General features: G+C 40.6%; 2 protein-coding genes across 2 annotated transcripts; both read left to right on the top strand.

Annotated features, from left to right (window-relative positions):
- The first annotated feature begins 749 nt into the window (after window positions 1–749).
- On the top strand, window positions 750–5198 carry LOC149435081 (E3 ubiquitin/ISG15 ligase TRIM25-like). The gene has a single exon (XM_089663043.1). It carries the CDS (start codon window positions 814–816, stop codon window positions 2368–2370), a length of 1557 nt encoding a protein of 518 aa, XP_089519169.1. The 5' UTR covers window positions 750–813; the 3' UTR covers window positions 2371–5198.
- Window positions 5199–18077: 12879 nt separating this feature from the next.
- Window positions 18078–19841, top strand: LOC149435080 (E3 ubiquitin/ISG15 ligase TRIM25-like). Its single transcript, XM_089663042.1, has one exon. It carries the CDS (start codon window positions 18140–18142, stop codon window positions 19694–19696), a length of 1557 nt encoding a protein of 518 aa, XP_089519168.1. The 5' UTR covers window positions 18078–18139; the 3' UTR covers window positions 19697–19841.
- The last annotated feature ends 6928 nt before the right edge of the window (window positions 19842–26769 follow it).

Raw genomic sequence — 26769 nt, 5'->3', positions numbered from 1 at the left:
TGACAAAAAAATGAAAGCGATTCTAAAGGTTCATTTTTTTTCTGTAAAATAACAAACATGTCTATACTTCCCTGCTGTGTAAAGTGGTTTTGCACAGAGCAGCCTGGATCCTCCTCTTCTCAGGTCCCCTCCCCCAGGCTCTCCTGGCTCCTTCTGTCTGTTGGGTGCCCCCAGAGCAAGCAGCTTGCTATGGGGGCACCCTCTGCTCTGTGTGTCCATTCATACACGTAGTCGCAGCTTGGCCTGCCCCCTTTCTCTCCTCATTGGCTGACTGGCTGTGATTAACAGCAGCGGGAGCCAATGGCTCAGCCAATGAGGAGGCAGAGACCCGGGACAGCCGAGGCTGTTATGCACATTGCTGGATCGTGATGGGGCTCAGGTAAGTATTGGGGGGGCTGCTGCACACAGAAGGTTTTTTACTTTCATGCATAGAATGTACAAAGGTAAATACCTTCAGCCTTTACAACCACTTTAAATCTCTTGTAGATAAGGCAAGTGAGAGAAAAGCACATCGGGATGGCTGGGCTGGAAATGGCATTGGAAAATGCTTCTATTTGTCATGAAAAGTGAAATTCTGCCCGAAAAAGTGAACTTATCCTTTAATATAGGAAACTTCCTAGAGTTGTTGTATCAAACTACAGCAAATAATGGGTTAAGTGAACAGGGAGGATCTCATTTTATACGACACCACTGAACTTATGACAAGCATTCCCAGAAATACTTTCACATTCACCTCGGTGTACGGGACAGATCAGCCGCTCCCAGCTTCTCTTCTGTACCGAGTTGTAGCAAAAGTCCATTTTTATCCCCAGAATGGCGACTTCTGACCTGAGAGAGGAACTGAACTGCTCCATCTGCCTGAACCTTTATAAGGAGCCCGTATCACTGAAATGTGGCCACAACTTCTGCCGGGACTGTATAGTGACTGTTCTGGATACACAGAAGAAGAAGTCTACCAATTATTCCTGTCCGGAGTGCAGAGAGCAGTATACAGAGCGCCCTCCGCTGGAGAAAAACAGGAAGTTGTGTAACATTGTGGATAATTTCAGATCTGCTCACCCGGAGGACACAGAAGTCTTCTGTACGTACTGCGATCCTCCTGCACCAGCTTCTAAAACGTGTCTGCACTGTGAGGCCTCATTTTGTGATAAACACTTAAGAATCCACAGCAAGTCACCAGATCACATTTTAACTGATCCCACCACATCATTTGAAGACAGAAAATGCCCCACACACAAAGAGATTCTGAAATATTACTGCACGGAGGACAGTGCCTGTATCTGTATGTCCTGCTGGGTGGCTGGAGACCACAAAGGACACCAGGTGGAGCTTCTGAATGTGGCCTCTGAGAAGAAGAAACAGAAACTGAAAGATGTATCTGAGAAATTGAAAAATGACAGACAAGAGACTGAGAAGAGAATCCAGAATCTGGAAAATCATAGAACAGGAGAGAAAGGAAAAGCAGACGATGTCACCGGGAGAGTCACTGAGCTGTTTAGAGACATCAGGAAACATCTGGATGATGTAGAGAAGAGAGTCCTGACTGAGGTCTCCAGACAGGAGAAGAAGATCTCCCAGTCAGTCAGTGATGTGATCCAGAAGCTGGAGAAACAGAAGAATGAGCTGTCCAGGAAGATTGATGAAATGGGGGCCATATGTACCATCACAGATCCATTAACTGTGCTAAAGAAAGAAATGATCAGTGATGACATCACTCCTAGGAGTGGTGATGTAAGAGATGCTGAATGTCTGGATGAAGGAATGATCTCACAGATGCTCCACAGAGGACTTCTCCACTTTACAGACAGTCTGATAGATCTGAAGACAAAGAGACAATTCTCAGTGACGGAGAAATCAGACATCTTATTGGATATAAAAACAGCTCATAATAAGATTATTATATCACAGGATCTGAAATCAGCTACTTACACCAGTGAACCAGAGAATAGACCAGATGTTCCAGAGAGGTTTAAATCCTGTCAGGTATTAAGTACACAGAGCTTCTCATCCGGGAGACATTACTGGGAGGTGGATGTGAGTGGAGCAAAGGAATGGCTGATCGGGGTGGCCGGTCACAGCATAGAGAGGAAGATTGCAGGAAATGAATCATTTATAGGTTATAATGACAAGTCATGGGGTCTGACCCAGAGAGAAACTCTTTATACAAAGCACAACAAGTCAGGTATAACAATAGACTCTAAATCTTCTCTAAAGACTGTTGGGATCTATCTGGATTATGATGTTGGCCTTCTGTCCTTCTACCAGCTGTGTGACCCCATCAGACACCTCCACACCTTCACCACCACCTTCACTGAGCCCCTCCATGCTGCTTTCCATGTGTTTGTAGATTCCACCATAAGAATAACATAGTAAAACTACATCACCTTTGTGCTGGACTCTCCAGTGTCAGATCACGTGTTCAATTCACAGGAGGAACGTACATTAACGTGACACTAAACAATATCTTTATTAAAAAAATAATCCAGACAAATCCACTCCTTAAAGGTCCTGTAATCTGCAACATTTTTAATGAAATTGTTTCTTACTGTGTTTTCCTGCCTCCTTGTAACATCCTGCATGAGCTCCCAAACCTCTCCTTCTCCCTCCTTGTGTGGAACAAGCAGTGCATGTTAGTTGCAGTCTTGTACACAGCTCTATGGACACTACAAATCTCATAGTCCACAGTCCACCTCAGGAGTGACAAAGAGAGGGTGACTGATTACAGAGGGACTATGGAGAATGACCCTAGCCACGCTCTAACATTAAGATGGATCACAGCAGCAAAAAGAAAAGAATTTAGAGGAGGCTGAAAGCAATAGAATGGACTTTATGAGTTAGGAATACATACTTGGGTAGAATATCATTTTTTTTAAAACCGTTTAAATGTCACTTTAATCGAAAAATGCAAAATATCAGTATCAGGAACCAAATGTATTTTGATTATATTTTTAAAGTATTGACGAGATAAAATGATCAGTTTCAATTACAGGCGTACTTTGGTTTACGAACGTCTCGGTTAACGTCATTTTCTGTTTACAAATGAAAATCCATTGAAAATAATGGCTCGGTTTACAAATTTTTTTCGCAATACGAACGGATTAATTGGTTTTCAATGCATTTATGAATTTTTTTTGTCATGTCCCTGTACAGTATTTATGCCTTTAAAGTACACTTTATAAAGAGTTTTGAACAGATAGACTTTTTTTAAACTTTTTTTCTGACCTTCGGAACGGATTAATTGGTTGTCAGTGCATTTACAAATTTTTTTTAATCATATCCCTGTACAGTATTTATATCTTTAAAGTGCACTTTATAAAGCGTTTTGAACAGATAGACTTTTTTTTTCTTTTCTTCTGACCTCCGGAACAGATTAATTGGTTTTCAATGCATTTACAAATTTTTTTTTATCATGTCCCTGTACAGTATTTATGCCTTTAAAGTGCACATTATAAAGAGTTTTGAACAGATAGACTTTTTTTGACTTTTTTCTGACCTGCGGAACGGATTAATTGGTTTTCAATGCATTCCTATGGGAAAACGTGTTTCGGTTTACAAATTTTTCACAATACGAAAAGTCCCGCAGAACGCATTGAATTCATAAACCGAGGTACGCCTGTATATACAATCTTAAAAATATGACCTGATTTAATGTTTGGCCCAACACCTGTCACCATATTTAATAGTGCAGACCGCAGTGATGATGTGTACAGTGCAGTGAATCACAGGAGCCAATCAGAACTCACTTATCTGGTTGTTATCAGTTGCTGCACTTTGCCACTAATTGCACCTTGTTGGGTTTTATGAAACAACCCCAACATGTGTCACAAGAAACGGGAATTTGTTGTAAAATGGCCATAAAATGAATGATTTTGGCACGGGAATTTCTATATTCTGGTGATTAGATTTAGCAAAGTGCTTTAAATAGTTGATTTGATATTTTTGATTCTTTGAAGTCGGTGTCACACCTAACAATACGTTTCTCTTACTTGCTACCTTTGGGACTGTTAAATGTACTGTTAGGAGATTTTGTTATATTTGTATGATAATTGCAAAAAACACCTGTTGCTGATAATTGAAATTCAGAGTTGTGCACGTTCCTTGTGTCATTTCAGGGAGTCTAATTAGTCCTCCTAGCAGGGGCGGACTGACAACTCATGGGGCCCCCAGGCAATAGGGGATCATGGGGCCCCTGTGTCCTTGGCCAAACTCAGAAAAGCCTATGAAAAGGTACCAGGGGCATCTCATGGGGCCCGCTACTGACCCCGGGCCCTTGGGCAGTACCCGAGTTTCCAAATGGTCAGTTCGCCCCTGCCTCCTAGTTCTATGCTCAGACTACAGTGTAATCAGTGTCTATGCTGTAGAGGTGGGAGCGATTGAGAGGTTTAGCAAATTGGCAGGGCTGACACTACCTGATCTCTATAAATGGCACGTGTTGTCAGCTCAAAAGAGAAACTTAGGAGCTGAGTGCACTTCTGGCAGATCAAGAGGTATTTTTCTCCACTTGCAGGGACTGTAGCACCTTCCCGCCCAGCCTGTTGTCATATGACATCCTCCCAGGATCACACTTCGCTTGCACCACAGGGACTGTGCACCCCACGGGCTGTGCTCTGGCGTGATCTGTCACCTGCTGAGTCCACCGGATACAGCCAATGACATATCACTGTCTTGGCCTGCTGCCAGTACCATGTGATTGCTGTGACCAATCACAGCAGATCACATGACAGTTGTAAATAATGAATGGCTTCCTTTCATGCCAATCATTGCTTACCATTGTGCTGCTAGCTGTGATTGGTCAGTCACAGCTAATCACAATAACTATTGAATGAATCAGTTTCATTCGGTAACAATAGTTTTTTATACCAGGGAAACTCACTGGCATAAGCAATCATAATGTGTAAAAAAAGAAAAATCCTGATCACTTGCCCAGAGTCGTACAATGTTACTAGGGTAATATTATATTGCTCTGGTCACAGGAGTAAAAAAATCATTAAAAAAAAGTAATACAATTTTTTTTAAATTGTTACATTTTTTTCTTTCTTTTTTTTTTAAATACTGTCACCTGTCAGTATCGCTGATCACCGACACACCAATTATATGATGATTCTGTACTGCATTTGTGACAGCATTGTGAATTGTTTTTTACTTTCTTCCACATTTTCCATAAAATTATAACAAAAAATTACAACTTCAAAAAACTCGCCATGCCTCTTATTAAATACCTCAGACTGTCTACTTTCCAAAAAGGGTCATTTGGGGGATATTTGTACTGTCCCGGTATTTTTGGGCCTGAAGAAATTAGATTGGCCGTCAGTACATCAGGATTGATCGATTTTCAGATATATTCCATCGTTTATGAACTCTGTAACTTTCCTACCGACTCAATAATATACACTAATTTGGCCATTTTTGTCTAAATTTTTGATAAAAGATTATTTACAAAATGAAGAGAAACAAGTTTTTTTTTCAACATTTTCAGTCTTTTTTAATTTATAAATTAATAAATAATTTGCGCTAGTAAATATATATAAATATATGTAAAGAAATCATCAAATCATAAGTCCAGAAAAATATATATATACCAATACCACAGAAAAATATAAAAAACTTTTTAGGTGCAAAAAAAAAAAAACTTTTGTGCAAAAGGAGTGTCTCAATATAAAAAAAGTGTCTCAAAATAAAAAAATTTCACCAAAAAACCTTGATAATATAATGGCAGATCATCCATAAAAATATCTTCAGAAACGGAAGCTCTCCAACACACCGATCCTCATCGATCGAAATAACAGGACGAAAAACTTTGTAGTTAATCGAAAATCCACTTCTCCAATAGAAAAAGGACCACCTTCAAACGTATCCATGGGGGGAAATGCCAAGCACTCGAGAGAAACAGAAAGACTTCATGGTGCAATATTATAAAAACCAATTCCTTTATTAGATACTCATTGCACTTACTCAAGAGGTGTCCCAGCCGACACCAGCATCAACAGCATCAACAGCAATCACATAAACGAGCCTGACTACTCAGCACATGTGCAATAGCTGGCAGTCAAAAACGTAATGACATCACATCAATCAAGCTCCGCCCTACGCGTTTCGTCATCGACGTCCTCACGGAGCGGATAGATGTGAGACGTCTCAACCTCATTAAATATACACTCACAGGAAACGAACAGCTGACATCAATGGGGAATCAAGCAAAGCAAGCCGCCCCAAGGATGACAGAAGTCCACAAAAAGTATACAATATATCCAATATATTTGCCATCACAAGCAAAAAACTTTAAAACAAGGGAACAAAAATAAAAAGAAATTTAAATAAAACAATGATAATAAATAAATTAAATAAATAAATACATTAACGGGCCAGTACCCTCTAAGACTGTGTTTCAAAAAGGGAACTTAAAGGGCCAGTAACACATTAAGCACAAATAAAGGGGAACTCTAGTGATAATACAAAAATAATGCAGAAATTGTATAAAAAGCACACAATCTTCCATATATCATCTTTAAACAGTTGCCTATATGAAAATATACTTAAAAAGCATAAAAATTAAAATTTAAAAATTTGTGAGAAAACAGTTCAAATCTATATCGACATTTAACCCGAATGATTGCAAGGAATTTAGCTCATAAATCCAAAACGTCTCTTTTTTGGAAATCTCATTAACCAAATCCGAGCCCCTCCAATGGGGTTTTACCATCTCGATCCCATAAAAGGTAAGTAAGCTCGGATCACAATTATGTACCAATTTAAAATGTTTGGATACACTATGTTTATCAAATCCTTTTACTATGTTTCTTATATGTTCGCCTATTCTTGTTTTTAAACATCTCCCAGTTCTCCCAATATATCTCAAATGACATGGACATTCTAAAACATAAATCACATGTGTAGAATTACATGTAATCAGGGATTTAATATCATATTCTTTTTTGGAAAATGAAGAGCAGAATGACTTTCTTTTTTTATTACTACCGACTTTTACAGTCCTACATACTTTACACTTCCTACAAGGAAAAAAACCATTTAAATTTGGAAACAGATCGAACTTTTTTGGGGGTTCGATGACATTGCGAGCCAATTTCATCCTAAGAGACTTATTTTTCTTATAAATGAATTTAGGAGTTTTAGATAAGAATTTATTTAGTATATCATCTTTTAACAAAATGGGCCAATATTTTTTAAAAATTCGTTCAATATTTTTATATTGCATATTATAGTTAGTAATAAAGGGTACATTATTTTCAAATCCCAAATGAGCCTTTTTATTTCCAAGAAACGTCTCCCTATCTTTAATACCAATCGAATTTCTCTCTTTAATCAAAAAGGTCTTATCATACCCTTTCTCTAGAAATCTTTCAATTAACACCTCAGATTGATCGAAAAAATCTTTGTTAGCGCTACAATTTCTTTTTAATCTGGTAAACTGACTTTTTGGAGTGCTATATAACCAATTTGGATGATGTCCACTAGAAATAGGTATATAGCTGTTTTTGTCCACTTCCTTGAAGTAAGTTTTGGTACAAATTTGACCATTATCTTTATATAGGACCAGATCCAAGAAATTAATTCGCTCAAAATCACTCATAACAGTGAATCTCAATCCATAGCGGTTCATGTTAATATATTCCATAAAAGAATCGAGTTTTTCTCTGGATCCATCCCATACCATTATAATGTCATCAATATACCTCTTGTATAGCGCCATCTCTGGCCATTTATTGAAAATACTTTCTTCCTCCCATTTATCCATTACCAGATTTGCAACACTGGGAGCATACTTAGCTCCCATAGCAACACCTTTGCATTGCTGAAAAAAAGTGTTGTTGTACCAAAAGAAATTATTATTCATCGCAAATTCAAGTAATTCAACAACGAATTTCCTCTGCGATCTTTTCAGGAGTGATTTATGTTTAAGGGCCCATTTTACCGCATTAATTCCATCATTTTGATCGATGTTAGTATATAAAGATTCTACATCTATAGTAACCAATATGCAATTATCAACATTATGTAATTCTTTAAGAATGTTAATAAGATGTCCACCATCTCTCAGAAAAGCCCTATTTGTCATAACAATATTTTTCAGAAAAGTATCAACATATTCACCAACTCTTGCAAATAAAGAATTTATCCCACTCACAATAGGTCTCCCCGGTGGGTTCTCCTTATTTTTGTGTATTTTTGGTAAATAGTATATAGTAGGTATTCTCGGATGTTTAATCAGTAAATATTTTGCTTCTTTTTCAGTTAATACCCCCAACTCTTTTCCTTTATTAATAATACTCTTAAGTAGTAATTTAAGTTTCTTAGTGGGATTTTTTGACAAAATTTTATATGTATCTTCAGATTGTAATAATCTTTTCATTTCTTTTTCATAGTCATTCTTATTTAAAACAACAATACTTCCCCCTTTATCAGCACTTCTGATTACTATATTCTTTCTCTTTTCAAGATCATCAATACCCAATTTTATATCTGGTGGAATACAGTACGAATTTTTAACATTAATACTCTTAATCTCATTTTCTACCATATTTTTAAAAACCTCCAGAAAAGCATTTCCAGAAATCTTGGGGTTAAATGTAGAAGCATTTTTTAAACCACTATTTTGAAAACCATGAGAAGATGAAGTAGGATTGTTTCCTTGAGATTTATTCAATTCAAAAAATTTTTTAATATTAAGTTTTCTCACAAATTTTTGCAAATCAATAAAAACATCGAATTTATTTAAATTCGTCCTAGGTATATATTTCAAACCAAGGTCCAAAACTTTAATTTCTCTTTCAGAAAAAGTAACATCACTTAAGTTATAAATTCCTGCCCCTATTACTCTCTTTTTCTCTTTTTGTCTCCTTCCTCCTCTTTTGCCTCTGTATTTCTTATTCCCTCTTCTCTGCCATAATTCCCTTTTTCTCTCCAATCTTTCTCCTGTGGTCTGTAACCCCTTGGTGCCATATTCCACCCCCGATGATGGTATGAAAAACCCCCCCTCGGTGGAAAAAATTTTTGATTTTGATAACCTCCTCTCCTATATCCATTACCCCTATATCCACCTTGACCTCTATAATTAGGAAAACCTCTTGAAGGTCTACCATTATATCCATATTGATAAGGTGATTTATCATGAACATTTTCAGGTGTTCTATTACAAGAATTCTGAAATGTCACTTTTTGTTTAGGAGAAGGTATAGTGGTTTGATTAACCGTTGGAGATTTTAAATTTGGTATAATAGTTTTTTCAGGTGTGGAAAGTTGGGAATCACACCCATCTGTGATGATCTTATCCTGCCATTTATACACTCTATTATTCCTATAATCTTCAGTGTCTCTTTTATATTTTTTAACCTTTTTGTTTTTAGTATCCTTATCAACTTTAACAATATGATCCTGTAAATTCTTTGATCGATCTTTGTAATCATTGGTATCTGCAAAAGGTAACATCACATCCTTCAACTCTTTAATTTTAAAGTCTACTTTCCTCAATTTAACCTGTCGCCTTTTTATAATTAATTCCAATAAACTGCTTTCACAATGGTTAAAAAACTGAAACCACTCATCTACTAATTCTCTATCATCCATCCCATCATTGGCAGGTATATCCCATCTCAACCTCCTGGGAGTAATTTTCTCTTTTAGATAGAGTTCCAAAGTATTCACATCCCACCATATTTTAATTTGCTTCTCCAAAAGATACTTTAAATTTTTGAAATTTTCTTCTAAATTCATACTATTTGAAATACCCATGGGGTTAAAGACTTCACTAAGATCAACTTTTCTTTTTTCCATATATCCAAAAATATCCATGGCTGCCATGGAGGGCGGAGCTTGATTGATGTGATGTCATTACGTTTTTGACTGCCAGCTATTGCACATGTGCTGAGTAGTCAGGCTCGTTTATGTGATTGCTGTTGATGCTGGTGATGCTGGTGATGCTGGTGATGCTGGTGTCGGCTGGGACACCTCTTGAGTAAGTGCAATGAGTATCTAATAAAGGAATTGGTTTTTATAATATTGCACCATGAAGTCTTTCTGTTTCTCTCGAGTGCTTGGCATTTCCCCCCATGGATACGTTTGAAGGTGGTCCTTTTTCTATTGGAGAAGTGGATTTTCGATTAACTACAAAGTTTTTCGTCCTGTTATTTCGTTCGATGAGGATCGGTGTGTTGGAGAGCTTCCGTTTCTGAAGATATTTTTATGGATGATCTGCCATTATATTATCAAGGTTTTTTGGTGAAATTTTTTTATTTTGAGACACTTTTTTTATATTGAGACACTCCTTTTGCACAAAAGTTTTTTTTTTTTTGCACCTAAAAAGTTTTTTATATTTTTCTGTGGTATTGGTATATATATATTTTTCTGGACTTATGATTTGATGATTTCTTTACATATATTTATATATATTTACTAGCGCAAATTATTTATTAATTGGTACACTTTATATATGGTGGTTTTTTTGCAGCTGGTACACTATTAGTAAGTTATACAATTTTGACCATAGGCGCTATTATTAATTTTTCTCCTCTTTTTTTTTTTAATTTATAGCGCAAAGAATAAAAAACCCAGTGGTAATAAAATACCACCAAAAGAAATCTCTATGTGTGAAAAAGTGATAAAAAGTTCATATGGGTGCAGTGTTGCATGATCGCACAATTATCATTCAAAATGCGACAGCGCTGAAATGTGAAAATTGGCCTGGGCAGGAAGGGGGTGAAAGTGCCCGGTATTGAAGTGGTTAAAGGGATAAAACATGGGGAAATGTGCATGTACTGCAGAGATGTACTGCATTTGTTTTTATGTTGCCCCAACATACAATTTAGATGCATGTCTGGGAAAAAAAACATGTATGCAGAGATATAATAACAAAAAAGTAAAAAAAGAAAAAGCAAAAAAATAGATATATATCCACTTCCTGACCGGACACTTTCACCCCCTTCCAGTCCATGGCAATTTTTAGCTTTCAGCGCTATCACACTTTGAATGACAATTGCGCGGTCATGCAATACTGTACCCATATGAATTTTTGACCATTTTTTTGAGATAGATAAAGCTTTATTTTGGTGGTATTTATTCACCACTGGGATTTAAATTTTTTTTGCTATGTAAATGAAAATGTCCAAAATTTTTGAAAAAAAGTGGGTTTTTTTTATAAAATTTTGCAAATAAATATTATTTCATCATAAATCTTGGCCAAAATTTATTCCGTTTTTTTTTAGTAAAAAAAAAAAATCCAAATTAGTTTATAACCAAAAATTATAGTTTTTAAACATTTTTTTTTACATTTTTATTTTTTTTTTTATATTATTATTTTTTATTTTTATTTTTTTTTATATACTGTCACCCTAGCAGTACAGTGTCACCATGGTGACACTGTACTACTTGTGGGGGGTGATGAAGAATTTTTTTTTTTTTTTTACACTGATTGCTTTTACACCCATATAGGATGTAAAAGCAATCATTTCTCTTTCTCTCTGTCTGCATTCTTACAGTCATTGAGAAGTACTGAGTGAGCTGTGATTGGTCAGAGCTTGTCACATGGTACAAGGCTGTTGTGAATAGCCTTGTACCATGTGACCTCTGTGATCATTCACAGATTTCACACGTAGTAAGCAATGATGTCAAAAGTGACATCTTGCTTACTACTTTGCATGTGATCACATGATCGATACCTCGTACAGAGGTCCCGTCCGACGATTGGTGTTTCACTGTGTCCGGAGGACACAGCAGGCACCGGATCGCGGTGCTGCGCGCTCCCAGGGAGCCCGCACAGCTAGAAAAGGCGGGTGCCGTTTATGAACGGCAACCCGCCGCTGGACTGCCACCGCCCTGCCGTTTATAAACAGCAGGCGGGCGGCAAGTGGTTAAAGTATATTTTTTTATTATTGCTTAGTGATATAATCTTGTAAATGTAACTTTTAGTGCCATTGTTAGCCATAGATTGTAGTAGATTTTCTGCTAAACTTGCTAAATGACTTTAGTTGTTTCCTTTTAACCCAAAACTGAATTGTTTAATCAATGTTAAAAATATTGATCTTTGCAAGTTATTATAATTATTATTATTATTATACAGGATTTATATCGCGCCAACAGTTTGCTCAGCGCTTTACAATATAAATGGAGACAATACAGGAATGATACAGTTCAATACAAGAGGGGTAGGAGGGCCCTGATCCTGGAAGCTTACAATCTAAGAGGGAGGGGCTAGTGGTACAAAAGGTAATAACTGTGGGGGATGGACAGGTAGGAGGAATAGAAGATTCCATTGTTAGCTGAGGGCAGGATAGGCTTCCCTGAAGAGAGAGGTTTTCAGGGATCGCATAAAAGTGAGCAGAGTAGGTGATAGTCTGATAAATTGGGGTAGAGAGTTCCAGAGGATGGGGGAAGCTCTGGAGAAGTCCTGGAGACGAGCATGGGAGGAGGAGACAAGGGAGCTAGCAAGCAGGAGGTCATGGGAGGAGCAAAGTGGACAGTTTGGGTGATATTTGAAGACAAGATTGGTGATGTAATTTGGGGCAGAGTTATAAATGGCTTTATATGGTATTGTTAATGTTTTGAATTTTATCCGTTGGGCAATGGGAAGCCAGTGGAGGGATTGGCAGAGAGGGGTGGAGGACACTGAGTGGAGGTCAGTGGAGGGATTGGCAGAGAGGGATGAAGGACACACTGATTGGAGGCTAGTGGAAGGATTGGCAGAGAGGGATGGAGGACACTGAGTGGAGGGATTAGCAAATAGGGATGGAGGACACTGAGTGGAGGCCAGTGGAAGGATTGGCAGAGAGGGATGGTGGACACTGAGTGGAGGCCAGTGGAAGGATTGGCAGAGAGGGGTGGAGGGCACTGAGTGAAAGCCAGTGGAAGGATTGGCAGAGAGGGATGGAGGACACTGAGTGGAGGCCAGTGGAGGGATTGGCAGGGAGGGATGGAGGACACTGAGTGGAGACCAGTGGAGGGATTGTCAGAGAGGGATGGAGAACACTGAGTGGAGGCCAGTGGAAGGATTGGCAAAGAGGGATGGAGGACACTGGGTGGAGGCCAGTGGAAGGATTAGCAGAGAGGGATGGAGGACACTGAGTAGAGGCCAGTGGAGGGATTGGCAGAGAGGGATGGAGGGCACTGAGTGGAGGCCAGTGGAAGGATTGGCAGTGAGGGTTGAAGGACACTGAGTGGATGCCAGTGGAGGGATTGCAGAGAAGGATGAAGGACGCTGAGTGGAGGCTAGTGGATGGATTGGCAGAGAGGAATGGAGGACACTGAGTGGAGGCCAGTGGAGGGATTGGCAGAGAGGGATGAAGGACACTGAGTGGAGGCTAGTGGAGGGATTGGCAGAGAGGGATGAAGGATGCTGAGTGGAGGCCAGTGGAGGGATTGGCAGAGAGGGATGGAGGACACAGAGTCGAGGCCAGTGAAGGGATTGGCAGAGAGGGATGGAGGACACTAAGTGGAGGCCAGTGGAGGGATTGGCAGAGAGGGATGAAGGACACTGAGTGGAGGCCAGTGGAGGGATTGGCAGAGAGGGATGGAGGACACTGAATGGAGGCCAGTGGAGGGATTAGCAAGTAATCTTAAAGTGAACCTCACAAGAGTGGATAAGTCAAGTCAAGAAAATTATAAAAAAATACATAAATATATGTTAGGTATAAATGATATTTGACTTTTTCCTGCAAACCCTGAGCTTATTCCTGACTATACTAACTCCTGAACCTTCCTATTGGTTAGAAATGTACCAAGGCTTTCCACTAGTAATATAAAATGATTCATACTACATGCAAACAAACTTGGCCATAACCTATCGATTTTCAGGGCTTTGGTGGTTCCAAACATTTGTATGTACAAATATAACACGGGGTGTCACCCAGAGCCCACTATAGGCGGACTATCCTACATTCAATATCACAATGTTTCTTTCCTTGTCCCGACACCAAACATATATTCTGGAAGGACCAATAAGTGAATTTGTTCAACAATCTTAATGGCGTACAAACAATTCTTCTTTATTCAATACATATCAATATAGAAACACTGGAAAAAAAGATTTTACCGATTACAATCCAGGTAATGACCCAAATCTTTGTCTAGTATTTGTACATTATTAAGATTGTTGAATTGGTTCTTCCAGAATATATACTTAGTGCCGGGGCCAGGAAAGAAACATTCTGAGAATAAATGTGATCAACGCAATCATAACTGAATACATCGCAGTTTGTGTAACTTGTTTTCATTCATGGAATATTTTGGCATTTAAATTACTTATGTTTACAAATTTAAGCAAATAAAGTAAGTTTACACCAAATATTTCTCCAGGCATGTTCTTTTATTACATTATATCATCCCTCTGTTATGCCGGCCATACATGGGTCATAATTCGACCGATTTTTCATCCGAAAATCAAACCTAAGAATAATCGGCCGATTTTCGCTCTGTTAGTGGGTCAATGGCACCAGGCGATTTTCGCGGTTACTCCTCTTTTTCGGTGATCGGGCATGTTGGAAAATGTATGAAAAACAACAGATTTTCGACTCAACGATGGTCAAATCGTACGATCGTTTTTCTGCAAAGAATATGCGCATGAGCTGTGACCTGGAAGGAACAGAAGTTTCGCCTGTTATATAGGGTGAACTTTATGACTTGGTCAGCCGATTTTCGAAATCATGGATGGCACCATTGGATTACCGAATGAACAACGTTTTCGATTTTCGGACAAAAAATCGTTTGGGAATCGACCCATGTATGGCCTGCATTACTGCACTGCATGTATGAATAAGAAAATGTCCCTACCTTTCTCTAGATTCCTATAGAACACCTCAATCTTCTGCAATAAATGACTTTCCCTGATGAAGGGACCCCTGAATGATGATGCACTCTCTAGGACGGCTTTTTCCAACCCTTTTGCCCCAGAGGAACCCATAAAATATATTTTAGTTCTCAGAAAACCCTTACTAAAACCAATTCATCAAAGGTCAATGGTAAAGCTGCCTTTTATATTGGTTTTCAGTAGGAAGAATACAACCCTTGCAGTGGTGCTCAGAATGCCACCCTACAGACAGAAGATAATTGGTGTCATGCTTCTGGCTTTATGAAGTGGTGTTAGTCCTGGAACTATGCTGTTACCATCAAATGGCAGGTAAATCAGCCACAGCTCAAGGAACCCCTAACAAACTCAGGAGGTACCCTATGATCCCACAGAACTTTGGTTGAGATTGGCTGTGACTGAGTAAACAGGCGCAAGGGAGGGAGGTTTTCTCAGGTAGGCCCTAGTTGGGTGCCAGGCTACTGGGCAGTTGGGTTGGGGACTACCTGGACTGCATTGTTTGGGTACCACGGCAGCCTGTAGTTGTCCACCTGGTGGGGGTTGGGCCCCCCAGCTAAGTTGGGTTTCCAGTGGGGAGGGTTCCAGAGATGTACCCGCTTCCGGGGACTCATACCTCTATTACTCTGGGACCCCATTATGTTGTGTTTATTGCCTTTTTGCCCCCTGAGGGTTTATGAATTTGTCGGCCGTTTTTCTTGATTCTGACACATTTTTTTAATCGGTAAAGTTGGAAAAAAATTGGCCGAATTTGCCGATCGGCCGATTTTCACGGCAAAGATGGGTAAATTGGCCGATCTTTTTACCGATTAAAAAAATGTACATGAGCCGTGACCTGCAAGAAGAAGAAGAAAAAGAAGAAACAGAAGAAGAAGAAGATGAAGACAAAAAGAAAAAGAACGTCGGCTGATTGAACGACCAATTTTTAGTTTTTCTAAAAAAAAAATGGCCGGTTTTCTCCCGTCCAGGTCCTGCATTAGAGACCTAAGATCACGTCACTTCCTTCTTCTTGCTCAGACTCATGCTATATTGAACAGACAAGAAGCACATGGCAGGACAGCCATGACAATAAGGGTGACACATCTTTATAACTTCTGTTTTTATATTTTTGCTTTACCTGCACTGGACTGGTATTCATGATACGGTATACATTGTTATTTTAAGCCATTGTGTGATAAAATAAAATCACACTTTATTTTTATTTCACCGGCTCTTTAATTATCCGAAATTGCCTATAGACACTAAAGAATTATTATATGTGTCTCAGAAAATTCTAAATCCATGTGTGTCACTGGAAAAATGAGCAAAAAAGCCTGCGCTCCCGCTATTCTCGGGGTGAATGGGGCCTGAAAGTGAAATGGGTTTGTTTACACAATCAGGCTCCATTCACATCTGTGTTTCTGTACACATGGCAGACTGCAGGGAAAATGTGTGCTTTGCCATGTGTTTCAGAAACATGCTGCAAATGTGCATCGTATTTGTGTTGTCATTGCATGTTAACCGCTTTAGGACCGCCCTATAGCAGATATACTGGATCACGTATATATACGTCATTCTGCATTTTCAGGTAGTGGGCGCGAGCGAGCCGCTCGCATGCCCTACCCACACTGCCATTCGCGGCCATGGGTGTCAATTACCGGGTCCCGGCCGGTAATTACCCGCCGGCTCTCAGTGATTACTGAGCATCTCCGATGAGGAGGAAGATTATTTTGTTTACAAACCATCTTCCTCCCTGTCAGCTCGTCCACACTGCTCGGGATGGCTGTGCACAGTACAGCCATCCCAATCAGTGTGCATACAGTGAAGAGCACCCCCCCATCCCCTAGTAAAAAACTCCCAGCACACAGTTAACCCTTTGATCGCCCCTCACATTAACCCCTTCCTGCCCAGTGCCAATAATACAGTGTCAGTGCTTTTTTTTTAGCACTAATCACTGTATTGGTGTCACTGGGGTGTCAGTGACACCAAGTTAGTTCCCCCCCCCCAGTGACTGAATGTCCGCCGCAGTCCCGCTAAAAGTCGCTGATCGCCGCCATTCCTAGTAGCTCCAAAACACCCAAAACAAACGCATGCGAGCATATGATTTTTCGCTACGTGGTGGTGTGAACGCAGCCTAACAACTGAGTGTCTCTGTCCACTCCCTCCTATGTACTTGTATTAGGATGGACATACATTATGCAATCTGATCGTACAATCTCTGTACAATTTCCTTTAGATTTACCAGAACTATGGAATAGGAGGACACATCTGACCAATCTATTTAATTTGTATCAAATCAGACTGGCCCTTGTACTTCATAGCTGATGGGAGATCTAAAGGAGATTGTATAGAAAATTGGTGGAAGGTAGTATTGTAATGAGGGAGGTGTGGTCCAGAGTGGTGAACACGCCCTATCACACCCTTTTCTGTGATGCAACAAGGAAGTGAAGGCTTCTGGGAGGTGGCGTACAGATAGTGAATGCTGAGATATCATCTACAGGAAATGATGGAATCTAAAAATTTGTTCAAAATCTCATAGAAATTGACAAAAAAATGAAAGCGATTCTAAAGGTTCATTTTTTTCTGTAAAATAACAAACATGTCTATACTTCCCTGCTGTGTGAAGTGGTTTTGCACAGAGCAGCCTGGATCCTCCTCTTCTCGGGTCCCCCCGCAGGCTCTCCTGGCTCTTCCTGTCTGTCGGGTGCCCCCAGAGCAAGCAGCTTGCTCTGGGGGCACCCTCTGCTCTGTGTGTCTATTCATACACGTAGTTGCAGCTTGGCCTGCCCCCTTTCTTTCCTCATTGGCTGACTGGCTGTGATTAACAGCAGCGGGAGCCAATGGCTCAGCCAATGAGGAGGCAGAGACCCGAGACATCCGAGGCTGTTATGCACATTGCTGGATCGTGATGGGGCTCAGATAAGTATTGGGAGGGCTGCTGCACACAGAAGGTTTTTTACTTTCATGCATAGAATGTACAAAGGTAAAATACCTTCAGCCTTTACAACCACTTTAAATGTCTTGTGGATAAGGCAAGTGAGAGAAAAGCACATCGGGATGGCTGGGCCGGAAATGGCATTGGAAAATGCTTCTATTTGTCATGAAAAGTGAAATTCTGCCCAAAAAAGTGAACTTATCCTTTAATATAGGAAACTTCCTAGAGTTGTTGTATCAAACTACAGCAAATAATGGGTTAAGTGAACAGGGAGGATCTCATTTTATATGACACCACTGAACTTATGACAAGCATTCCCAGAAATACTTTCACATTCACCTCTGTGTACGGGACAGATCAGCCGCTCCCAGCTTCTCTTCTCTACAGAGTTGTAGCAAAAGTCCATTTTTATCCCCAGAATGGCGACTTCTGACCTGAGAGAGGAACTGAACTGCTCCATCTGCCTGAACCTTTATAAGGAGCCCGTATCACTGAAATGTGGCCACAACTTCTGCCGGGATTGTATAGTGACTGTTCTGGATACACAGAAGAAGAAGTCTACCAATTATTCCTGTCCGGAGTGCAGACAGCAGTATACAGAGCGCCCTCCGCTGGAGAAGAACAGGAAGCTGTGTAACATTGTGGATAATTTCAGATCTGCTCACCCGGAGGACACAGAAGTCTTCTGTACGTACTGCGATCCTCCTGCACCAGCTTCTAAAAAGTGTCTACTATGTGAGGCCTCATTTTGTGATAAACACTTAAGAATCCACAGCAAGTCACCAGATCACATTTTAACTGATCCCACCACATCATTTGAAGACAGAAAATGCCCCACACACAAAGAGATCCTGAAATATTACTGTACAGAGGACAGTGCCTGTATCTGTATGACCTGCTGGGTGGCTGGAGAACACAATGGACATAAGATGGAGCCTCTGAATGTGGCCTCTGAGAAGAAGAAAGAGAAACTGAAAGATGTAACTGAGAAACTGAACAATGTCAGAAGAGAGACTGAGAAGAGAATCCAGAATCTGGTAAATCATAGAACAGGAGAGAATGGAAAAGCAGACGATGTCACCGGGAGAGTCACTGAGCTGTTTAGAGACATCAGAAAACATCTGGATGATGTAGAGAAGAGAATCCTGACTGAGGTCTCCAGACAGGAGAAGAAGATCTCCCAGTCAGTCATGGATATGGTTCAGCAATTGGAGACACAGAAGAATGAGCTGTCCAGGAAGATTGATGAAATGGGGGCCATATGTACCATCACAGATCCAGTAACTGTGCTAAAGAAAGAAATGATCAGTGATGACATCACTCCTAGGAGTGGTGATGTAAGAGATGCTGAATGTCTGGATGAAGAAATGATCTCACAGATGCTCCACAGAGGACTTCTCCACTTTACAGACAGTCTGATAGATCTGAAGACAAAGAGACAATTCTCAGTGACGGAGAAATCAGGCATCTTATTGGATATAAACACTGCTTATAATTACATTATTATATCACAGGATCTGAAATCAGCTACTTACACCAGTAAACCAGAGAATAGACCGGATGTTCCAGAGAGGTTTAATTCCAGACAGGTATTAAGTACACAGAGCTTCTCATCCGGGAGACATTACTGGGAGGTGGATGTGAGTGGAGCAAAGGAATGGTTGATCGGGGTGGCCAAACAAAGCATAGAGAGGAAGATAGATGGAAAGGAATCTCATATAGGTTATAATGACAAGTCATGGGGTCTGTCCCAAAGAGGCTCTCTCTTTACAAAGCACAACAACTCAGGTATAACAATAGACTCTAAATCTTCTCTGAAGACAGTTGGGATCTATCTGAATTATGATGTTGGCCTTCTGTCCTTCTACCAGCTGAGTGACCCCATCAGACACCTCCACACCTTCACCGCCACCTTCACTGAACCCCTCCATGCTGCTTTCTTTGTGTTCGCAGATTCCACCATAAGAATAACATAGTAAAACTACATCACCTTTGTGCTGGACTCTCCAGTGTCAGATCACGTGTCCAATTCACAGGAGGAACGTACATTAACGAGACACTAAACAATATCTTTATTTTAAAATAATAATCCAGACAAATCCACTCCTTAAAGGTCCTGTAATCTGCAGCATTCTTCATGAAATTGTTTCTTACTGTGTTTTCCTGCCTCCTTGTAACATTCTGCGTGAGCTCCCAAACCTCTCCTTCTACCTCCTTGTGTGGAACAAGCAGTGCATGTTAGTTGCAGTCTTGTACACAGCTCTATGGACACTACAAATCTCATAGTCCACAGTCCACCTCAGGAGTGACAAAGAGAGGGTGACTGATTACAGAGGGACTATGGAGAATGACCCTAGCCACGCTCTAACATTAAGATGGATCACAGCAGCAAAAAGAAAAGAATTTAGAGGAGGCTGAAAGCAATAGAATGAACTTTATGAGTTAGGAATACATACTTGGGTGGAATATCATTTTTTTAAAACCATTTAAATGTCACTTTAATCATGAAAAATTAGATCGAAAAATGCAAAATATCAGTATCAGGAAGCAAATGTATTTTGATTATATTTTTAAAGTATTGATGAAATAAAATGATCAGTTTCAATTACAGGCGTACTTCGGTTTATGAACGCCTCGGTTAATGTAATTTTCGGTTTACGAATGAGAATCCATTGAAAATTATGGCTCGGTTTACTAATTTTTTTCGCAATACGAACGGATTAATTGGTTTTCAATGCATTTATGAATTTTTTTTGTCATATCCCTGTACAGTATTTATGCCTTTAAAGTGCACATTATAAAGAGTTTTGAACAGATAGACTTTTTTTGACTTTTTTCTGACCTCCGGAACGGATTAATTGGTTTTCAGTGCATTCCTATGGGAAACCACATTTCGGTTTACGAATTTTCGCAAGACGAAAAGTCCCGCAGAAAGCATTGAATTCATAAACCGAGGTACGCCTGTATATACGATCTTAAAAATATGACCTGATTTAATGTTTGGCCCAACACCTGTCGTCATATTTAATAGTGCAGACCGCAGTGATGATGGGTACGGTGCAGTAAATCACAGGAGCCAATCAGAACTCACTTATCTGGTTGTTATCAGTTGCTGCACTTTGCCACTAATTGCACCTTGTTTGGTTTTATGAAACAACCCCAACATGTGTCACAAGAAACAGGAATTTGTTGTAAAATGGCCATAAAATGAAGGATTTTGGGAATTTCTATATTCTGGTGATTAGATTTAGCAAAGTGCTTTAAATAGTTGATTTGATATTTCTGATTCTTTGAAGTCTGTGTCACACCTAACAATACGTTTCTCTTACTTGCTACCTTTGGGACTGTTAAATGTACTGTTAGGAGATTTTGTTATATTTGTATGATAATTGCAAAAAACACCTGTTGCTGATAATTGAAATTCAGAGTTGTGCACGTTCCTTGTGTCATTTCAGGGAGTCTAATTAGTCCTCCTAGCAGGGGCGGACTGACAATTCATGGGGCCCCCGGGCAATAGGGGATCATGGGGCCCCTGGGCAATAGGGGATCATGGGGCCCCTGTGTCCTTGGCCAAACTCAATAAAGCCTATGAAAAGGTTCCAGGGGCATCTCATGGGGCCCCCTACTGACCCCGGGCCCTCGGGCAGTACCCAAGTTTCTAAATGGTCAGTTCGCCCCTGCCCCCTAGTTCTATGCTGAGACTACAGAGTAATCAGTGTCTATGCTGTAGAGGTGGGAGCGATTGAGAGGTTTAGCAAATTGGCTGGGCTGACACTACCTGATCTCTATAAATGGCACGTGTTGTCAGCTCAAAACAGAAACTTAGGAGCTGAGTGCACTTCTGGCAGATCAAGAGGTAGTTTTCTCCACTTGCAGGGACTGTAGCACCTTCCTGCCCAGCCTATTGTCATATGACATCCTCCCAGGATCACACTTCGCTTGCACCACAGGGACTGTGCACCCCATGGGCTGTGCTCCGGCGTGATCTGTCACCTGCTGAGTCCATCAGACACGGCCAATGACAGATCACTGTCCTGGCCTGCTGCCGGTACCATGTGATTGCTGTGACCAATCACAGCAGATCACATGACAGTTGTAAATAATGAATGGCTTCCTTTCATGCCAATCATTGCTTACCATTGTGCTGCTAGCTGTGATTGGTCAATCACAGCTAATCACAATAACTATTGAATGAATCAGTTTCATTCGGTAACAATAGTTTTTTATACCAGGGAAACTCACTGGCATAAGCAATCATAATGTGTAAAAAAAGAAAAATCCTGATCCATTGCCCAGAGTCGTACAATGTTACTAGGGTAATATTATATTGCTCTGGTCACAGGAGTAAAAAAAATCATTAAAAAAAAGTAATACAATTTTTTTTTAAATTTTTTTCTTTTTTTTTTTTTAAATACTGTCACCTGTCAGTATCGCTGATCACCGACACACCAGTTATATGATGATTCTGTACTGCATTTGTGACAGCATTGTGAATTTTTTTTTACTTTCTTCCACATTTTCCCCAAAATTATAACAAAAAAGTACAACTTCAAAAAACTCGCCATGCCTCTTATTAAATACCTCAGACTGTCTACTTTCCACAAAGGGTCATTTGGGGGATATTTGTACTGTCCCGGTATTTTTGGGCCTCAAGAAATTAGATTGGCCGTCAGTACATCAGGATTGATCGATTTTCAGATATATACCATAGTTTGTGAACTCTATAACTTTCCTACCGACTCAATAATATACACTAATTTGGCCATTTTTGTCTAAATTTTTGATAAAAGATTATTTATTTGCAAAAGGAAGAGAAACAAGTTTTTTTTTCAACATTTTAAGTCTTTTTTAATTTATAGCGCAAAGGATAAAATACCCAGTGGTAATAAAATACCACCAAAAGAAATCTCTATGTGTGCAAAAGTGATAAAAAGTTCATATGGGTGCAGTGTTGCATGATCGCACAATTATCATTCAAAATGTGTCAGCGCTGAAATGGCCTGGGTAAGAAGGGGGTGAAAGTGCCCGGTATTGAAGTGGTTAAAGGGATAAAACATGGGGAAATGTGCATGTACTGCAGAGATGTACTGCATTTTTTTTATGTTGCCCCAACATACAATTTAGATGCATGTCTGGGAAAAAAAACATGCATGCAGAGACATAATAACAAAAAAGTAAAAAAAAAAACAAGCAAAAAAATAGATATATATAGTATATTTTTTTATTATTGCTTAGTGATATAATCTTGTAAATGTAACTTTTAGGGCCATTGTTAGCCATAGATTATAGTAAGATTTTCTGCTAAACTTGCTAAATGACTTTAGTTGTTTCCTTTTAACCCAAAACTGAATTGTTTAATCAGTGTTAAAAATATTGATCTTTGCAAGTTATTATTATTATTATTATACAGGATTTATATGGCGCCAACAGTTTGCTCAGCGCTTTACAATATAAAGGAAGACAATACAGGAATGATACAAGAGGGATAGGAGGGCCTGATCCTGGGAGCTTACAATCTAAGAGGGAGGGGCTAGTGGTACAAAAGGTAATAACTGTGGGGGATGGACTGTTAGGAGGAAAAGAAGATTCCATTGTTAGCTGAGGGCAGGATAGGCTTCCCTAAAGAGATAGGTTTTCAGGGATCGCCTAAAAGTGAGCAGAGTAGGCGATAGTCTGATAAATTGGGGTAGAGAGTTCCAGAGGATGGGGGAAGCTCTAGAGAAGTCCTGGAGACGAGCATGGGAGGATGAGACAAGAGAGCTAGCAAGCAGGAGGTCATGGGAGGAGCAAAGTGGACAGTTTGGGTGATATTTGGAGACAAGATTGGTGATGTAATTTGGGGAAGAGTTATAAATGGCTTTATATGTAATTGTTAATGTTTTGAATTTTATCCGTTGGGCAATGGGAAGCCAGTGGAGGGATTGGCAGAGAGGGGTGGAGGACACTGAGTGGAGGTCAGTGGAGGGATTGGCAGAGAGGGATGAAGGACACACTGATTGGAGGCCAGTGGAAGGATGGGCAGAGAGGGATGGAGGACACTGAGTGGAGGCCAGTGGAAGGATTGACAGAGAGGGATGGAGGTCACTGAGTGGAGGCCAGTGGAAGGATTGGCAGAGAGGGATGGAGGACACTGAGCAGAGGCCAGTGGAGGGATTGGCAGAGAGGGATGGAGGGCACTGAGCGGAGGCCAGTTGAAGGATTGGCAGTGAGGGTTGAAGGACACTGAGTGGATGCCAGTGGAGGGATTGTCAGAGAAGGATGGAGGGCGCTGAGTGGAGGCCAGTGAATGGAATGGCAGTGAGGGTTGAAGGACATTGAGTGGATGCCAGTGGAGGGATTGTCAGAGAAGGATGAAGGACGCTGAGTGGAGGCTAGTGGATGGATTGGCAGAGAGGTATGGAGGACACTGAGTGGAGGCCAGTGGAGGGATTGGCAGAGAGGAATGGAGGACGCTGAGTGGAGGCCAGTGGAGGGATTGGCAGAGAGGGATGAAGGACACTGAGTGGAGGTCAGTGGAGGGATTGGCAGAGAGGGATGAAGGATGCTGAGTGGAGGCCAGTGGAGAGATTGGCAGAGCGTGATGAAGGACGCTGAGTGGAGGCCAGTGGAGGGATTGGCAGAGAGGGATGAAGGACACTGAGCGGAGGCCAGTGGAAGGATTGTCAGAGATGGATGGAGGACACTGAGCAGAGGCCAGTGGAGGGATTGGCAGAGAGTGATGGAGGACACTGGGTGGACGCCAGTGGAAGGATTGGCAGAGAGGGATGGAGGACACTGAGCGGAGGCCAGTGGAAGGATTGTCAGAGAGGGATGGAGGACACTGAGTAGAGGTCAGTGGAGGGATTGGCAGAGAAGGATGGAAGGCACTGAGTGGAGGCCAGTGGAAGGATTGGCAGTGAGGGTTGAAGGACACTGAGTGAATGCCAGTGGAGGGATTGTTAGAGAAGGATGAAGGACGCTGAGTGGAGGCTAGTGGAGGGATTGGCAGAGAGGTATGGAGGACACTGAGCAGGGGCCAGTGGAGAGATTGGCAGAGAGGGATGAAGGACACTGAATGGAGGCCAGTGGAGGGATTAGCAAGTAATCTTAAAGTGAACCTCACAAGAGTGGATAAGTCAAGTCAAGAAAATGATAAAAAAAATACATAAGTATATGTTAAGTATAAATGATATTTGACTTTATCCTGCAAACCCTGAGCTTATTCCCGACTATACTAACTCCTGAGCCTTCCTATTGGTTAGAAATGTACCAAGGCTTTCCACTAGTAATATAAAATGATTCATACTACATGCAAACAAACTTGGCCATAACCTATCGATTTTCAGGGCTTTGGTGGTTCCAAACATTTGTCTGTACAAATATAACACGGGGTGTCACCCAGAGCCCACTATAGGCGGACTATCCTACATTCAATATCACAATGTTTCTTTCCTTGTCCCGACACCAAACATATATTCTGGAAGAGCCAATAAGTGAATTTGTTCAACAATCTTAATGGCGTACAAACAATTCTTCTTTATTCAATACATATCAATATAGAAACACTGGAAAAAAAGATTTTACCGATTACAATCCAGGTAATGACCCAAATCTTTGTCTAGTATTTGTACATTATTAAGATTGTTGAATTGGGTCTTCCAGAATATATACTTAGTGCCGGGGCCAGGAAAGAAACATTCTGAGAATAAATGTGATCAACGCAATCATAACTGAATACATCGCAGTTTGTGTAACCTGTTTTCATCCATGGAATATTTTGCCATTTAAATGACTTATATTTACAAATTTAAGCAAATAAAGTAAGTTTACACCAAATATTTCTCCAGGCATGTTCTTTTATTACATTATATCATCCCTCTGTTATGCCGGCCATACATGGGTCAAAATTCGACTGATTTTTCATCCGAAAATCAAACCTAAGAATAATCGGCCGATTTTCGCTCTGTTAGTGGGTCAATGGCACCAGGCGATTTTTGTGGTTACTCCTCTTTTTCAGTGATCGGGCATGTTGGAAAATTTATGAAAAACAACCGATTTTCGACTCAACGATGGTCAAATCGTACGATCGTTTTTCTGCAAAGAATATGCGCATGAGCTGTGACCTGGAAGGAACAGAAGTTTTGCCTGTTATATGGGGTGAACTTTATGACTCGGTCAGCCGATTTTCGAAATCATGGATGGCGCCATTGAATTACCGAATGAACAACGTTTTCGATTTTCGGACGAAAAATCGTTTGGGATTCGACTCATGTATGGCCTGCATTACTGCACTGCATGTATAAATAAGAAAATGTCCCTACCTTTCTCTAGATTCCTATAGCACACCTCAATCTTCTGCAATAAATGACTTTCCCTGATGAAGGGACCCCTGAATGATGATGCACTCTCTAGGACAGCTTTTTCCAACCCTTTTGCCCCAGAGGAACCCATAAAATATATTTTAGTTCTCAGAAAACCCTTACTAAAACCAATTCATCAAAGGTCAATGGTAAAGCTGCCTTTTATATTGGTTTTCAGTAGGAAGAATACAACCCTTGCAGTGGTGCTCAGAATGTCACCCTACAGACAGAAGATAATTGGTGTCATGCTTCTGGCTTTATGAAGTGGTGTTAGTCCTGGAACTATGCTGTTACCATCAAATGGCAGGTAAATCAGCCACAGCTCAAGGAACCCCTAACAAACTCAGGAGGTACCCTATGATCCCACAGAACTTTGGTTGAGATTGGCTGTGACTGAGTAAACAGGCGCAAGGGAGGGAGGTTTTCTCAGGTAGGCCCTAGTTGGGTGCCAAGCTGTCGGTCCTACTGGGAAGTTGGGTTGGGGACTACCTGGACTGCGTTGTTTGGGTACCATGGCGGCCTGTAGTTGTCCACCTGGTGGGGGTTGGGCCCCCCATGTAAGTTGAGTTTCCAGTGGGGAGGGTTCCAGAGATGTACCCGCTTCCGGGGACTCATACCTCTATTACTCTGGGACCCCATTATGTTGTGTTTATTGCCTTTTTGCCCCCTGAGGGCTTATGCTTTTGATGTATTGATTTGCAGCCATGTGT

Source organism: Staurois parvus, unplaced genomic scaffold (genome assembly GCF_062004578.1).
Source record: "Staurois parvus isolate SC_StPar_1 unplaced genomic scaffold, SC_StPar_1.0 ptg001616l, whole genome shotgun sequence".
Taxonomy (NCBI): Eukaryota; Metazoa; Chordata; class Amphibia; order Anura; family Ranidae; genus Staurois; species Staurois parvus.
Note: the sequence above shows the minus strand (reverse complement) of the source record. Positions and strands in the feature narration are given on the sequence as shown.

Excerpts from the sequence above, each read along its gene's own strand:
- LOC149435081 (XM_089663043.1), top strand. The coding sequence starts at position 814 with ATGGCGACTTCTGACCTGAGAGAGGAACTGAACTGCTCCATCTGCCTG.
- LOC149435080 (XM_089663042.1), top strand. The coding sequence starts at position 18,140 with ATGGCGACTTCTGACCTGAGAGAGGAACTGAACTGCTCCATCTGCCTG.